This window comes from Malus sylvestris, chromosome 10 (genome assembly GCF_916048215.2).
Source record: "Malus sylvestris chromosome 10, drMalSylv7.2, whole genome shotgun sequence".
NCBI classification, from domain to species: Eukaryota; Viridiplantae; Streptophyta; class Magnoliopsida; order Rosales; family Rosaceae; genus Malus; species Malus sylvestris.
In genome coordinates, this window is record NC_062269.1 from 41,975,659 (window position 1) to 41,993,476 (window position 17,818).

The following is a 17,818-nucleotide window of genomic DNA, read 5'->3' on the forward strand; positions in this document are numbered from 1 at the left end:
ACTCGGGGGTTACGACCCGTCGACATACCAGTGAGTGGGCTTTTGGTTTTCAGTATATATTTATATACTTGATATTTTCCCAGCAAATATGTTTAAATGATAATATGCCATAAATGTCATACATAAACAATTATGTTTTGTGTAAGAATTGATATGTGATACCTTATATATATATATATATGTGATACCTTATATATATATGTGGTGCTGTGGAAGCACAAATAAGTACAGGTAAGTTACGTTTGGTTATGTGAATCATCGATGATGTGATATGTGATTGAATGATGTTGAGCTCATAAAACTGCACCTAGGGTGATTGATTTAGCCAGAGAGATGATACATGCCTGTTTATTATGTCACCCCCGCACTATATGCTCACATTGGATCCAATTTAAGTGCACAGTCTTGTCGTACATACCTTATTTATGATTCCGACTCATAGGTGACTAGCGATTTATCGCCCGGCTATTATGAAAGAGTAGAATTGAGCATAATTATATCACACCCATTATTGTCGTACAGACCTTTTCATTTGGTTCCGACTCTTGTGCAGTATATTGCCGTATAGGTCATTGTAGTGACTCCGACTAGGTTGACCTTTGAGCTATGAATTCAGCCGTACAGACTACTACAGGGGTTCCGGCTAACACATCACATTTATATGAAATTATTCTTACCTGAATTGCTCACTCTATTATATCTTGGCATAACATGCATATGAATATGATTATGTGAAGTATGATTTGAATTGATATGATTTCATATATATATATTTATGTATATGTTTATATTCTGATTTTGGGAAAAATTATACATGTTTTACAGCGAGGGGTTAGATATGTTAATAAATGAAAGGGTTTTGTAAAACATTTGTTTTTGCCCACTCATGTTTTCTGTTTTGCGCCCCTCCAGGTTTTAAGTAAGCTTGTTGTTGGTGGCACGAGGACGTCGGCCGTTCTGACTTATCTAAATAATAGTAGGACATTCCTAGTACTGTGTAACAAGTACTTGTCGTACTGGACTGCACCTAGACTTATTATGCTCTGATTAGGAGTGTTTACTATTGTAACTAACTTCTATCACTTCCTGTTTAGTAGTGCACTTTAGTATTCGTTTTTTTTTTACTATTCGTATAATTCATATCTTTATTGCTTCCGCACTGTGCACATGGCTACGTCACTCTCACGTGACGGCTAGCATGCCTCGATCACGGTCGGGGTGTGTCATCAAATAAATCAAAATTTTAGTTTGACAAAAAAATCAAATATTTAATATGGGCATTTTGGGAATGAAAAAAAAAACGAATTTAAGTATCTAATAACAATTAATTATGAATTTAAATATAAATGCTTATGTGGATATCTAGTTAAAGGGCTATAATTAACATTTAATCTTACATTAGGTTTTAATTGAATTTCAATCTTATCAAATGATTAATATTCAATTGCCCCTTATATATAATTATATTATATATTATTCAGTTTGGATTTGGGTATAGATATGAATTGGAGATCCTATAACCATATCCAAAATCATGACCGAATAATATTCACGATTTTTGCCCATACCCAAAATATAACCGAATTTTCATATCTAAATCCAATTTATTCGGACGGTTATCCACGATTATTGAGTTTAATGGTAAGAACTTATAATTGTCATTCCTAGGTGAGCAACATGACAAGCTAAAGGCAGTGTGTACTTTATATTTCTTTTATATTCGTTTATAGTTAACAGTTTAGTTAGTTATGAAAATGATTCTTTAATAGTGGTATTTGTTGCATTTATTATGTCACACCCCAAAAATGGTATCATAGTTGAAATGATAATTTATCCAAATTTATTTGGAAGCCAAATACATTGGTAGGCCAACAAAGCCGTGGTTAATTATTGTTCAATTAACCACGATGAATTTCCTTATTTGACACATTCATAACATTTATTTCGGCTTGATCTAACTTGAAGTTAGATTACCTACGTACTATGTTAAGGAACCAAACCAATCGTAGTTTATCATCTTATTTAAATAGTGTATCACTACATAGGAAACAATTTGATCTCAAAAGAATTTTCTCTAAAATAATTGAATAGTAAAAAAGAATTTATAATTGGTAGTATGCCAAATTTTCCCTGAAATAATAAATAGTGAAAAGGACAAAAATAATCATCTTCTTTCTTCACCGACCACCTCTATTAAGAACACAAGAAATAACGAAATCAATGGAACTAATAGTAAGGTGGCTGGAGACAGAGGGAGAAAGGATGAATTTGGGGACAACGATTAAAAAGAAAAGGGAGGGGGGGGGGAAGAGGCCAAAATAATGTCACATAAGTAAACATAACAGTTATATAACGGAATACATAGAAACAATCCAAAGTGGAGTGAATATTGAGTTTCAAGAGTAAGTGCCGACTTTTGAGTTTCATGGGACAAAATAAGATCGAAATCGAGTTTCAATGAGCAAAGTGGCGTGTTTTGAGTTCCGAGGAACAAAGTGGATCGAAATCTAGTTCTACTGAGCAACGTGGTGACTTTTGAGTTTCAGAATATGAAGTGGGATCAAAATCGAGTTTCAATAAGAGTAGCAAATTTAAGTCTTAAATTTGTTGAAGTTTCTTAAGGGGACTGTTTCTCGTGGACTATGGATTACTGTTATATTCGCAATAACGTGGCAAAAAGTTACTTTTATCTGTTTAAAGAGTATGAGGAGAAAAATACTACTAGATTCTATTACTAGTTTGTTGTCCCTAAGCCCAAACTTAATTAAAATGGATAATTTTATAAAGTCGAGTTAAAATTGAATAAATAAACTTGAGTTATATAATCGCAATCGGTATCTATTTTAGAGTTTCAAGCAAATTGTAACCCACTAATTTAGACATGCACGCGATGGTAGGTCAAATAAGAATCTACGTCGTGCTATATTAGGACATATTATGACTGCTATGGATATAACAAAAAAAGTACTTAATTGATTCTTTGGATTGGGAATGATAGAATAGTAGAATTAGGAGAAGAGAGGATAAAATCCATAATCTCCAATTATTATTCCAATTAATTTCGGGAGCAGTTTTGCTCGCCATCATAACTATAGTGTATTCCCACTATACACATTATCATATGTCACGTGTCTTTTCACTTAACACAATTAACTTTTTTATAAATGTTCATTATTTAGGTAAAAACACACGTGACAGATAATGATGTGTATAAAATATTGGGTTTAAGTTACAACACACATTCCCTCGCCGGTCAACCATCATTGCGTCTCTTTACAAGTAATACATTCATAAAGGGATAAGATTTTCTAGTATCTTAATTTCTTAAATACAACTTACTAGTGATTTACACCATCACACATCCGTAATATGCGCTATAAAATATCAACGGTCACAAAGTGCCTACACGCATACCATACTAATACGGAAACTGGATTATCTTATTCATATGAGATGGACTCTCTATCCACATCTTTAGTACTCACTTCATTGCAACTACTCTTGCTTACTGCTGCAGTTCCTTCAGGAAATCCTAGTTGTCAACCAGGACCTACAAGCACAACGTCAAGAACCAAAGTAATGAGCTAAACCGTTAATGATGCATCGCCTCTAAATTGTTAGATGTATTAGATGCAATATAAGCACACACGGAGACCATGCAGACATTTTCACAAGTGGCAAAAGTCAAACAGACGCTGGACCTTCAATCTTTCAGCTGTAGATTAGTTACATGCCACTCCTTGTCCTTGCCCGCGATAAAATTAACTAAATTGACATTATAATTATTGTTTATATAACTAACCACTCCGAAATAACAGGGGATGAAGCATAGTAATCACGTTCTATTTTATCTTTGCGCTTCAATGTTCCAATGTCATACGAAATGTAACAATAAAACAATGATAAAGTTGAGCAACAACTAAACAAGCGAAAACTCACAGTTTTCCAACCATCGGGATCGAGAAAAGAGGTGATCTTGGTGTTGAGTCCAGGAATCGGTCCAGGCTATCTGGTTATCTTTCTTCCAAGCTCTTGTGTAACCAAATTGACAACCTCAACACTTTTGTAGACATCATCAGTACTTATAGCAATCCGGTATATGTAGACATAAACGTTTTTAAATGGACAAAATATGGAATAAGTTGCAAAACAAATCAACCTGTGCATACGCATTTCCTTTGGTGTATTCCGTCACACCATAGTTATAGGTCAACTCCAAGATAGTTGTTTGTGGTATAATATATAATTTTCAATTTTATTTTAATGTTGGAAATCCAATGACTAGCATTGTGCCGCGGGGGCGGGGGGAGGTTTCTGCTGCAATTGTTTGCTGCGAACGGGCTCAAGCTCGGGAAATTGTTGAAAGGGCAGTCCAACGAGCGCTTGGCCTAGGCCAATTTCACCTAATTGTTCTATCAATTAGGCAACTGGTGGAGATTCTCTTAGCCTAAAAGAAAATGTGATGCGTTTTCCAAAAAAAAAAAAAGTGATGCAACTTTATTTCAGGAGGTCATTTCGGCTCAATTTTCTTCCTGAATCATGATTCCACTTTCGGCCCTGAATGCCATTTTTGGCCCAATTTGCCCCATACATTTAAATTATATTTCCACTTTATTACCGCTAAATTTTGAGCCCACACGTTGACGTGGTATTTGGAAATTCATAACTTTATTTATTTATATTGCTACACGTGTGGAGCCTACTTGGCATGCACACACAAGAAAACAAAGGATGATGATCCTTTTCGGATTCTCTTCATGGGAATCTTAGTGATCTTCACATTCTAGCCGTTTATCGTATATCGTGCGGTCAACTTTCGTTAGATATTATTTGTGTTTAATTTAAAAAAAATATTTTAAATAATTTCTAACCGCACGATATACATAAAGAATTAAGATATAAGGATCCCCATAATTTGGATCCAAATGGGAACATCCAAATCCGAAAATAAATGCGCTCTTTGCATGCCACATCAGCATCCAGATGAAATATGGTGGGACTTGACGACACGTGGCAAATGGGACGATAAAGAGCAGTAGAGCATGAGTTAGGGCATCTCGTAGTGCAAATTATAAAATAGAGAGTGAAGAGTGCAGTTACAAGAATAGTTTCATTATTAGCAGACTACATATTATTGAATTTTATTTTTAAATTCTTATATAAAATGACTATTTAAACTTTATAAGATTTTAAAATAGAAAATTATTTTATGAATACACCCTCAAATTATGTTTAAAGTTTTTTTCAATTTTTCTTCAGGCTCTCAAAGCAACTCTCACACATTTCATTATAAAACTAAACCTGAACTACGAAGGTAAGAGAGGGAGTTGAAAAGTGATGGAGTTTTACAAAATTTTAATGTTTAGGAGGAGATAAAATTTTCAAAATAAAAAGCCTTGAGCTAAATTGCAAATATGTTAAATGACTAAAAATGAAAATAAATTTCAATGTGGTATAATAAAAAAAAATCAATGAATCAAATATTCTCATTTTGTAAAATATGTCGGGGTATAATTTTTTTTTGAAAATTTCATTAAATATGCATCATTCATTATGCTTTAAAAAAAATATTTGTTTTAGAAGTTGTCCTGCTTTTGCTTTTTTGAAGGTGGTGGTGATTTACAGGTCTGCCTTATGTGCACGCACACTGCCATGTAGTACGGTCGAGCAATTAATTTTCAGTAACAAAAGTCTAAATCTCACTCTTCTTTCTCTCTCTAGGATTAAAGGCTGCCATTTTTTATCTCTACTAATTAATAAAACATTCATTATTAACCAAAATTTTATAAAATTACCAGTTTGACCTTCTAATTAAAATACAACATGAATAAGAAATATGAGACAGAAATATAATTTCACACAACTAAATTTTTCAAACCTCACCTACGTGTAATCCTAATATATATCTAATTATAAAAATAAAATAAAAAAACTTCTCTTTCTCACGTTTTCTATCATTCCCTTCCTCTCTCCCCCTATTTCAAAAATAAAAATAAAAATAAAAATAATTTCTCACACACTTTGTGTGTTGCCATATGCTAGTTTTTTATTAACAGAAAAGCTGGGGATTAGTAGGCTAACACTTATTCCATGCAATCAATTTCTACTCGTCTCTCAGAAAGTGGAAAATGACGATGGAATTCAAAGTGAAGGCACTGGTTTCGGTTATATATGTGCTCTCCTTCCTGAGCTATGGCGGCGCTGCAGCTACTGCTGTGACCAGCACCACCGATTACTCGGTTGCACCTGGTGCTGCGACCAACACCGACCACCACTCCGATGGCGGCGTCGCATCTGGTTGGGATCTTGCATCCAACCTCCAACTCCGGGCACGTACCACTTTCCGTATGTGCGACACGACTTGTGGTACGTAATCTGATTAAATTGTTTGTTTGGATCAGGAAGATAGCAATTAAATCGGTTTTTGCATTTTTTTTTCTTATTTACCCAGTCATGTCCTGGAGGATGGATTGGAATAATATTTAGGAAAAAACTACCGTTTAATTAGTTTAATTTCTAATGCAGGCTCTGTTTCAGCTGGTGCTGCGACCAACACCACCGATTACTCTGTTGGCGGCGGCAGATCTGGTTCGGATCTCTCGTCCAACCTCCGACTCCGAGCATGGGCCAGCGACTCGACTCTTGGTATGTATTCTGATCATCTTCTAAATTATCTTGTTTTGCTCCTCGTTCTGTTTTAATTATCTTGTTTGTTAATTTGGCTGGTTAGAAAATTATCGTGTTTGGATCCTTGTGTTTTAGTTATCTTGTTTGTTAATTTGGCTGCTAAGAAAATTATCCTGTTTGGTTCCTTGTTCTGTTTTCATTATCTTGTTTGTTTGGCTGCTAAGAAAATTGTCCTGTTTGGCTGGCAAGAAACAGATATATGTGGATTGGATGTTGAGTGGATGACTGATCGAATGAATATTCACTGCCTATCAATTGCTAATTTTTCATTTTTATCAAGGAACGACAATGAACTAGTTTTTATACACGTCCAAGTACTAAATTGAAATAATTCTTAAATTAGACAAGTTATTGCTACACAAGCGATATTAAAAGAAAAAAATCCAAAATTTTCACAATATATGAGAGAGTGAACAGTTGGGCTTATGACCTTTTTATTTCATAATTTTCTTTTGTTGGTAATCATTCCGCTGTAAAGTTTCAAAGTGCCACATACTTGTTTTTACTGCTTCAGAAAATGCCCGGGCATTTGTTTTTGCTGCTTCAAAAATTCCCCACGGACTTGTTTTTGCTGCTTCAAAAAATCTGGTTGCACTTGTTTTTGCTGCTTCAAAAACTTCCCACTTGCACATTTTGTTTCTTTCAAGCAAATTGCCATAATTTTTTAAGGAAATCAGGCTTTTAGTGCAACTGTACATGATCATCCTCGTTTTCCTCTCCCCATTCCAGTAATTGTGTTTGTAACTTGAGAAGCTCCGCAATAACGCTTTCATTTGGATGCATTTCGTGGATTTATTTCTGAGATCCAAAAGGTAGCAATCAGGAAAGATGAAGCACGTGAAAAATATGTAAACGAAGTGAAGAATGCAAGGTTGTAGACGAAGTGAAGAACGCAATAACGCTTTCCTTTTCAAGAGAGCTAGTAGAGCAATACTTTAAAGAGATTTTCGAAGAATGCAAGGTTGTAGACGAAGTGAAGAATAAAGTAAAATGTTGAACCCCTGATGATGAAAAGAAATACGTTTGAGGGTATAAAAAAAAAAAAATTCATAAAAGATATAATGAAGTGTGACCAAATAAGTCACAGCCCTAGGGTGTTATAAGGATGAATCAAGGAGATCTAGGGTAAAGAGCCGAAAAATTGGGCCAAAATAAGCACAAAGAAGGTGCTATGCATGTGTGTACGTTGAAGATCTATTAAATCATGCGCTGCGCGTTTTAATGTTTAATATCTCTGAAGTTCATTTATGTGCTCATTATTATTAGTTCTCTTGACTTTAGTTTTTCCATATATCATTTCTTTGATAGCTCATACCCTAGCCTAATGTTACAACCTTTATAAAGACCTTTGATCTTTGGTGTTGCGTTGATTTACATTAGTGGAGAGTTGATATGAAGAGCAAGCTTATGGGGTTTTATATTGCTTATCATGATTGAGTGAAACACTTTGCCCTTTAATGTGTGATTTTTTGTGTGAGTGATATTCATGGTAGAGGATTTGAAGTGGAAGCTTTGGTTTGCATATACCTATCCGGGTTGAGTAAGTTGTATTGATATTGGTTATGTCACTCATTACGTTTGAGAATGTTGTGTAAGGTTTGGATAATTTTATTTTGAAAAATGTTTAATTCTCTTAAGTATGGTGACCATCTCTAGATTGCTTTGAGGCTAATTTATGGAAGGTCTATTGTTTCATTGTTGTTTTTTTTTTTTTTATTCTGTTTTGCTTGAGGACAAGCAAAAAGCTAAGTTTGGGGTATTTGATGAGTAGATTTTATATTATATATTTTACCCTAATCTTAGTATATTTTGGTTAATATATTGGAAGAATTTTGATACTTTGAATTGTATTTTCAATATAGGACTTTCGACTTCCTCTGGAGCAAAACAGGATCAAATGGACGAATTTTGGAGTAATTCCAATTGGAGGACGTTCGTGAGTCACTTAGCTTGATCGTATCAAAAATTGGGATTTTTCCACCAAGTGGTTATTTTCTGACGATGAAATAAGAAGCAGTGCGCAGTGCTGGAAAATGACGTTTTTGGGCTTAAATTGCGTTTATGGAGCCCAAGATGACCTCGGATGGGTTCATGGCCTTCTGGAAAAGTGTTCAAAATATTCCAAACATTAAATCCAGCTATATTGGGTCAGTTTTGGATCAGCTTATGGGTCAAAACGTGGCTGTTCAGTTTTTAGACGAATTTTATCATTTAATTTAGGGTTAAGTTTCCTAGGGTTTGTGTGGGGGCTTAGCAGATATATTGCTTGGCCGTCTACCAGATTTCTTTACGCTTTCTTTTATGCAATTTTGGAGACAGAGAGAAGTGCTAGGGTTTTGGAGATTTTCTACTTGAAGGTGTTTTCAATCATTTTCTTAAGAATATTTTCTATGATTTCAATTATGAATATGCGGAACTAATTTCTTTTGCTAGGGCGAAGCCTTGAGCCTTAGCATGAATATGTGATTTTTATTTAATTGCTTATGATTGATTGCATGCGAACTTTGAATTGTTAATCACCGGGATAAAAACTATCTAATTGTCGTAATGCCTGATCACCATTAGGATATTTAGAAAAGTAATTTGATGCAATTTTGGTCAGAAGGTTCCCTGAAATTGACGCTGGCTTCTTGTGATTAATAATTGTAATTTCTCTTAGGATGAATATTACGTCTTAAGGATTGCATGGTTTTTCAAAGGATTTTCATAAAGCATAATGAGTCTTTCATGTTTAGATTTGATCCAAACGTCCGGACAGGTTGCATGTTAGATATACGTTCTATGTTGGAGGTTCCAAGTAGAATATGAATTAGGAAAATCTAATCTTCAAAGTGGCATGTGTAAATTATAAGTAATTGGTAAAAATTCATAGGATTACTAGGTGATGGTGGAACCCTAGTGCTTTCTTAATTTTATTCTCCCAAAACTGTTTTCTTTCTCTCTAGCTCTAATATTGCAGATTGTTTATTTTAATTCATTAATTTCGTTTTTATTTTAATTAGGTTATAAAATCAATCACTTCAATTTATACTTTACAATAATTAAATGGAATCTGATTAGTTCGAATTATTTAATAATCCTTGTGGAGACGACCTTGCGAGATCCGTTTATACTACAATAACCTTGTGATTCTTGCAAGTAAAATAGGAGATTTAAGCCCTTTCACATGAGTAGTAAAAATCCTATCATCAGCCATACCAATCTAGTAAAAAATACATGTTTCATTCAATCCTTATTAATTCTAACTCCAAGTAACAGAACATATAAATGAATTAAAAAACAGTGAAATCCAAGTTTGCAAACTAAGTTTTATGCAATAATATAAAATGTGCTTTAGCACCACTCCTAATCCTAACCTTAATTCTCAGAACACCCAAATTCCCAACACCAATTGACAATCCAACCATGAATTTGCAAAACTTTCCCAAATCCCAATCTTGAGCATGCATTAAATCCTATCTAAAACTTGAATTCATTTTTACATAACGAAAAGTAGAAACATTGGGAAGGCCTAATTTCCTAAACTGGCTCTTGCTTTCTGACTCTTCAGCAAAAAAAAAAAAAACAAAACAAAAACAAAAAAAAAATGAAAAGGGAAGAAGCCTCTGACTTGCCTCCCCAAAATCTTCCTAATTTCCTAATTCATTTTTACACCCACTTCAACAAAACGTGCAATGTCACCCCACAATATGATTCTAACATCCTCTTTCGGGGATCACCATATATGAAATAAATAAAATACTTTAATAAGAGGTGTAACAATTTGAAAATTTATAAGTGCTTTATTAACATTTGTACCTGATATTTTCAATATAAATTTCACATTTGTCTCAATTGTTTCATTGGCCACCATTTTTCCTTCCAAAGGTTGGTGCTGCAATAATGTGTCCCAAAACATATTGCAATCTGACAATTAGCATTGTGAGAATATTAAAACTCATAGAAACTTTTGATAAATACATATTGTATATCGGTGCATATTTTTCACGGATATCTAGATTATTACCTATGAGAAAGTCGTTCTTAACTATGCGAGATCACAGTTGGGAATAACTGAGAAAACAAAAATGATATCATGGAATGTGTGGATGAACATCTGACAAATACTTAGAACAGTTTTTCCTGCATGTTTATTAATGAAAAATTAGATTAAGTCAGCAAAAATCCCCACCATTGTTGTTACTATGACCGCCACTATCCCTGCTACTGTTGTCGTTGCCACCTCCCATACTATGTCCTTTTTTAACCATGACTTAAACTAAGCAGAAAATATTTAAGAGTTCAATATTGCCACTTTGCCGGCATTAGGATCCTCTTTTCCCATTATACAAAATCAGAACAACAACAAAACATTTTCCCACTAAGAGTAAAAACATCGTAATCTTATTTTGAGGTACCTTATGAGCTCTGTTAATCATTCTTTGTTGGCATTTATGTCATGGTACTTCGCAATTTTTGCTTTAACAGAAGGAACATCTATTCCTTCAATCAAGTCAAATGCTACAAAATGATTTTTCTCTTTGTCAGAATAACTTTTCTCAAAGAAATAACCGTATAAGCAACATTTAAGCTGAAAACTTACTCATGTCCTCCACCTCCTCCAAGTAATCGTTGTATTCTCTCGAGGAAGAAAATCCCTCTTCTCATTTACTGAAACTACACAGTAAATCATCTCTGTCGAAGATGCATAATAGAACTGTTATGCATGTATTGGGTAATAGCACATATTACAGTGCTTTTAAAGTAGATGTTAAGAAATGAGCACTAACAATCAGAGCTGACAGGAGAGTATATAACAGCATTGAAAAACATATGAACATGCCCACCTATTTGACATTGCAGTTGAATAATCTCACGTAAATTTGCATCAAAAGAACCCATAAATTTGACTAAGAATTCTCCAAAACCCACAATTTAAATGAAAAAAACCCACAAAGTTAAACCAAAAATTCTATAAAATCATGAAAAATTTAATAAAATCCCATTACATTAATCACAAGTTCGATAAATCCTGATTCAAGCAGTAACTTAGCTGACCAAGTTTGAAAAACAAAATCTGATATCCCTGCAAGAAATGTCACTGGAAAATCAAGTGTGCAAGCAACTTTATTCTCCAAAAAACCCTTGCCAAAAATAGCAAAGAAAATAAGAAAAATTAAATAAAAATTAAGAAAAAGGGGAATTTAACAAAATCATAAAACACATCATCCTCGTATCTAGAGTGATACACTTTGTTATTTCAACGGCTTTGAGATGTAGCTTATATTCAAGACATAGTTTGGCGATGAAAATGGTATTACAATGGACCTGTTTAAAAATATTTATTTAATTAGTTTGATCGTTGGATTCGAAAAGCAATACCCGGACCATAGATCAAATTCAAAAGATTGCCGAAAAAGGATTGTAATATGGATTCGTTGATAACAACCGATCCAAAAATCGAATAGCATGTAGTTAATCCAAATTACTGTTGGACATACGGCCTCCCTTGACACGCAAAGCCAACTGTCGGGCATCACATCCAAAGACCCGTGGCCTTTTTTTATAAAAAAAAGGCGGCCCCCCAACATTTGGGCTAGCAAATAAAAACCCAAATTTGGGTGAAACCCAAATCTTTTGGTTTAGATTTTGTTGTTGGGCGACAATTTGTGGGTTTGGTCTCCTTGTTTGAGTTGGTGTTTGCAGGGAGGGTGGTGGGGTTGTGGTTTGTTTTGGGTTTTCTATACAAAGCTAAACACCGGTCATAGCAGGTGGGGGATGTATTCAAGCTTTCAAAGCAAAAGGCTGAAATCGAACTCGTCGAACCTTGACTCCTTGCGAAGGTCGTAGGTCGTATACAACTAAGGACAAATCTTCCCGGTCCAATATTGCTCGTCCTTATATAGGCTTTGTCATGAAATGAGGTGAGGGAGATAGTTCGATATATGTGAGGGGGAGAACACGGGGAAGTGGAGTTTCTCGGGAGGGAAATAAACAATGGGGTTTGGCAGAGATCGTGTGGGTTCTCGGGAAGGAGGGAAAGAGTTGCAGAGAAATGTCACGGGTGGGGGAAAAAGAAGCTGGTCTCCGGAACAATATCCGCACAGTGGCAATTTTGTAAATTGGTACACAATTTTTAAAGTGGGTTGTTACACCAAACCCGATCTAGTAATCCAGCCCAAAGTTTGGGCCATGTATCAGGCCTAACCAGCCTTAACCGGATCCAGCCCAGCCCAGTAACCGGCCCAAATCATTAACCTTAACCCAAGCCTAGACCCGGATCCCATCCCTGTTCCATTGTCCGCGAGTGGGTCGGCGAGTGGGTACGCGTCATAGGCGGCACGTGGAGCACACGCACCTCCACCGGAGGTAGCTCTGTTGTAGTCCACGGCGGCGCCGTCAAATTTTTCGGCCAATTTCATGCATTGAAGCCCGAGGATAATGGAAAAGTTGCCATTTCAATTTCCATTCATTTAAGACTGTATCAAATTTTGATTTGTACAATTTTTCTACACCCTAAATTCGTCTACAGCAATCAGAAAAAGGCATTTTTACCCAAAAAAGGCATTCCATCACAGATCACCTAATTCCTTTACCCGTACGGTGCTCGGTGCATCAGTCATCACCAATTTGGCTGCGATCCTCTGAATATGAGAGCCGCGACAGTGCTCTGAAAACAAGATCTTCGAGAAGCCTATCCAAGATTCGCATGCCTTTATTGAGAGTCACCGTCCTCCTTTCTGAAATCCAGTTTGCGACAGGACCAGGAGCGGGAGCTGGAGCGGCGGCGGCGAAGGCGGAGACGGCGGAGGAAGGGCTTCCCTGCTGCTGCTCCTCACTTGGCTCAAGAGCACTGATAATAGCTGCAAATATTTCAAGATACTCCTCAGAAGTTATATCTCCGTTGACCTCAACCTCCAGACTTCCTCTTCTTTCGCTCACTTCTTCGGATATCAGGCTCGTAAGGACAGAGAGAAGGGCCTTCCACAAAGATGGCTTGGGTGGTGGAGCCTGAGCCAGTGATGAAGGTCTTCTTGGGGCGAGAAAAGGCACATGACGGCTTTGTACAAACCAAGGAGGCGGTGGGGCTAGGGTGGAGGTGAAGTACGCATTCAAATGAAAAATCAAAGTCCGTCGCCCCTACCGAAGGGTTCCGCTGTGCAGGCGAGATAGGCCCAATGCTCAAGAAAGGGAATTGCTCATGCTGAGGTTATGGCAGTACATGAACAACGTTGACATTGATACATTGTAAATGAGGTCCATGCAGGTTTGGGAGGATGCAGAGTGACGGTCTTGTTCAAGGTCAACCGTGGTATGAACCTGCAGGAAATAAGTGCGGCTGAAGTAGACGTATGGATGGAGGTATGGAATACCTGGACTTGCAATTAGTCAATAAACAACAATAAAAAAACTCAACAAGTGTCGTGATAAGTTCAAAAGAAAATTCATGTATAAAAAGCAAGCAAAAACCACATATATTTAACTAAAATCTATTGAAGAAATAATAGATCAATTGATGCGGATCCAAATAGCCAGTTAAAAGTATTACTTACCCAAATCCCCAAAACTCCCCATTCCAAAAAGATAACCAATTGGCCTATGATTTTCTCATCGCAAACACCCGTCCTAACCATCATAGCTAGCTTGGTTGTCGTCAACGGAAGATGAGCTATCATGCTCTAGGATTGCAGTTTGGCTATTGGAAGGGTAGTTTGAAGGATGTAATAACAAAAAAGCAAAGGATGGATGTGAAAGATATAGAGACCTCACTTTTATAGTGAAAATATACAAAGTAAAAATAAAATAAAATAAAGATAACAATCCAACGAATGAGATTAAAATAAGAAAATCAATCCAACAGATGCAAAAAATTGAAATCTTATGGTTTAGGGTTGGTGGAACTCCTTAATGTGTTCCGAAGGTGGTGATATTGGAGATGCTCTTATGGTTTAGGGATGGTGTTTAGGGTTTTAGGTTCGAATATTGTGAATGTCGAACTTGATATCAATATATTCTTGAACCAGTCATGGATTCAAGTTCCATTTGACTACTAATGTGGCGAGGTGGGTTTGGTGAGTTCATGTCAAGTAGATGATCCTTTTCATGGAGATTTGATCTTAGGAAGCCAACAAATAAAATTGATTTGAAGGTAATTTTGGAAACACAAAACGTATGAAATATTACGCACAAACATAATTAGGTAATTTTCGTAGTTGAATTATATTCAAGTTGTAGCGAAGAAAAAAGACTCATAGTTATCAGGTTGTAGTCAAGAAAAATAGACAATAGACTTAAGACAAAGAGAAACACGAGGTTATCTTAATTTTTTTTTTGCTAATAATTTTTTTTTTTTAACTTTAGGTTATCTTAATTTTATTTTATGAATATATTAACATAAATAAATTTAAATTCAAATAATTTAGAAAACCGAACAAATCACACCAACCAAACTTCAATACACACATCAACCAAACTTTAATAAACAAACCAACAACCAAACTTTAATACACGCACCAACCAAACTTAAATATACAAACAACCAACCAAACTTCAATACATACACCAGCCAAACTTCAACATCCACCAGTGAAAACTACCTAAACAATCACCAAACAAAAATAAATTGTCCTTCCTCCCTTTCCTCTGTATAAGGGGAATTTAGCAAAATCATAAAACACATCATACTTGTATCTAGAGTGATACACTTTGTTATTTCAACGGCTTTGAGATGTAGTTTATATTCGAGACATAGTTTGGCGATGAAAATGTTATTACAATCGACCTGTTTAAAAAAGTGTATTTTATTAGTTTGACCGTTGGATTTGAAAAGCAATACTTGGATCATTAGATCAAATTCAAAAGATTGTCGAAAAAAGAATTGTAATATGGATTCGTTGATAACCATCGAATCAGAAATCGAATGGCGCATAGTTAATCCAGATTACCGTTGGACATACGCCAAGGATTCCTCTTTGGATAATAGGTACAGTAGCCGGTATTCTTGTGATCAGTTTAATTGGTATTTTCTTTTATGGTTCATATTCCGAATTAGGTTCATCCTTGTAATAATCGGAATTTGATTAATTTATTTATTCCTTTTTCACATGCAGTAGAAGAAAACTTACATTTAGAAAATAATCAACACAAAGTGACTTTACCCATAATTGGCGAATTCGTAGGTTCAATTCCTACTAGATGCACGCCAATGGGACCCTCCAATAAGTCTATTGGAATTGGCTCTGTATCAATGGAATGTCGGCCATCACATCCAAAGTACCGTGCCCTTTTTTTCAAAAAAGGGCGGGCCTCCCAACATTACAAAGCTAACACCGGTCAGAGCAGGTGGGGATGTATTCAAGCTTTCAAAGCAAAAGGCTGAAATCGAACTCGTCGAACCTTGACTCCTTGCGAAGGTCGTAGGTCGTATACAACTGAGGACAAATCTTCCCAGTCTAATATTGCTCGTCCTTATATAGGCTTTGTCATGAAATGAGGTAAGGGAGATAGTTCAATATATGTGAGGGGGAGAACACGGGGAAGTGGAGTTTCACGGGAGGGAAATAAACAATGGGGTTTGGCAGAGATCGTGTGGGTTCTCGGGAAGGAGGGAAAGAGTTGCAGAGAAATGTCACGGGTGGGGGAAAAAGAAGGTGGTCTCCGGAACAATATCCACACAGTGGCAATTTTGTAAATTGGTACACAATTTTTAAAGTGGGTTGTTACACCAAACCCGATCTAGTAATCCAGCCCAAAGTTTGGGCCATGTATCAGGCCCAACCAGCCTTAACCGGATCCCGCCTAGCCCAGTAACCGGCCCAAATCATTAACCTTAACCCAAGCCTAGACCCGGATCCCATCCCTGTTCCATTGTCCGCGAGTGGGTCGGCGAGTGGGTGCGCGTCATAGACGGCGCGTGGAGCACACGCACCTCCGCTGGAGGCAGCTCTGTCGTCGCCGTGACGGCGGCGCCGTCAAATTTTCCGGCCAATTTCATGCATTGAAGCTCAAGGATAAAGGAAAAGTTGCCATTTCAATTTCAATTCATTTAAGACTGTATCAAATTTTGATTTGTACAATTTTTCTACACCTTAAATTCGTCTACAGCAATCAGAAAAAAGGCATTTTTACCCCAAAAAAAATCAGAAAAAGGCATTCCATCACAGATCACCTAATTCCTTTACCCGTACGGTGCTCGGTGCATCAGTCATCACCAATTTGGTTGCGATCTTTTGAATATGAGTTGCGACAGTGCTCTGAAAACAAGATCTTCGAGAAGCCTATCCAAGACCTTTATTGAGAATCACCGTCCCCCTTTCTGAAATCCAGTTTGCGACAGGAGCGGGAGTAGCGGCGGCGAAGGTGGAGGAAGGGCTTCCCTGCTGCTGCTCCTCACTTGGCTCAAGAGCGCTGATAGTAGCTGTCAATATTTCAAGATCCTCCTCAGAAGTTATATCTCTGTTGACCTCAACCTCCAGACTTCCTCTTCTTTCGCTCACTTCTTCGAATATCAGGCTCGTAAGGATAGAGAGAAGGGCTTTTTCCACTGAAACCATGCCCGAGACAGCGGTTTCAATTACTTTCGATACGTCAGACGACAATCTTCCTGAATCCTTCTCTGCCATCAAAATGCGGCGGCAATGTTGGATGGACCGGATCGAATTCAGAATGTGCCGTGGTTGGAACGAGGATTCCATGTGTGCGATAGCGTTTGGATTCACCGTTTCTTGAGATCGGAAAGGGACGACTCTTATGTGATACTCTCGGAAATGCACTGCAATGTAGATATATCTTTATATACTAAAACCCAATCCGGTGGTACTATGGATGACTAGTGTTTGGACCTTTTTGCCCCTCGATTTTTCCCTGTTTTGCCTGATGTTGCCTTCTTTGTATAGTCGAGTGAGTCTTTTGCTGACGGAAATGCCCCTGGCTTTCTCTTTTCTTACGGTCTTACCGTTTGTCTCACCCCTTGGCCATTTTTCTGGTTGACGGATTTGCCCGGTTTATGATTGGTTTTGGTGGTTCCCGCAGGGAGAATTGGGGAATTGACTATGTCACGTGTTGGTCATCGTGTTGTGTTCTTTTTGGGGTTTATTTTGGTTCGTTTCCTTTCTTATTCCCGTTCCCTCTTCTCTGTCGCTCTCGGTTTGTT

At 36.7% G+C, this 17,818-nt stretch overlaps 1 protein-coding gene and 1 long non-coding RNA gene across 5 annotated transcripts in view; one reads left to right on the forward strand and one right to left on the reverse strand.

Moving 5' to 3' along the window:
* Positions 1 to 6,085: 6,085 nt before the first annotated feature.
* The window catches only part of LOC126586427 (uncharacterized), a 38,269-nt gene continuing 26,536 nt past the window's right edge, over positions 6,086 to 17,818 (forward strand). Inside the window, exons 1-2 of one of the 2 annotated variants that reach the window (XM_050251273.1) lie at positions 6,086 to 6,366; positions 6,526 to 6,645. In XM_050251273.1, coding sequence (XP_050107230.1) covers positions 6,129 to 6,366; positions 6,526 to 6,645 — 358 coding nt within the window. In that variant the 5' untranslated portion in view covers positions 6,086 to 6,128. Of the gene's footprint in view, positions 6,367 to 6,525; positions 6,989 to 17,818 lie in introns of those variants that run through there. The other variant, XM_050251274.1, reaches the window with a different exon arrangement.
* On the reverse strand, positions 10,223 to 11,859 carry LOC126586433 (uncharacterized). 3 transcript variants are annotated; one of them, XR_007610802.1, is made up of 3 exons: positions 11,270 to 11,859; positions 10,694 to 11,187; positions 10,223 to 10,593 (listed from the first exon to the last, which is right to left on the reverse strand). It is a non-coding gene; the product is annotated as an uncharacterized LOC126586433 (long non-coding RNA). The 3 variants fall into 3 exon arrangements; XR_007610803.1 differs by having other exon boundaries at positions 10,694 to 10,809; positions 11,085 to 11,859; XR_007610801.1 differs by having other exon boundaries at positions 10,694 to 11,859.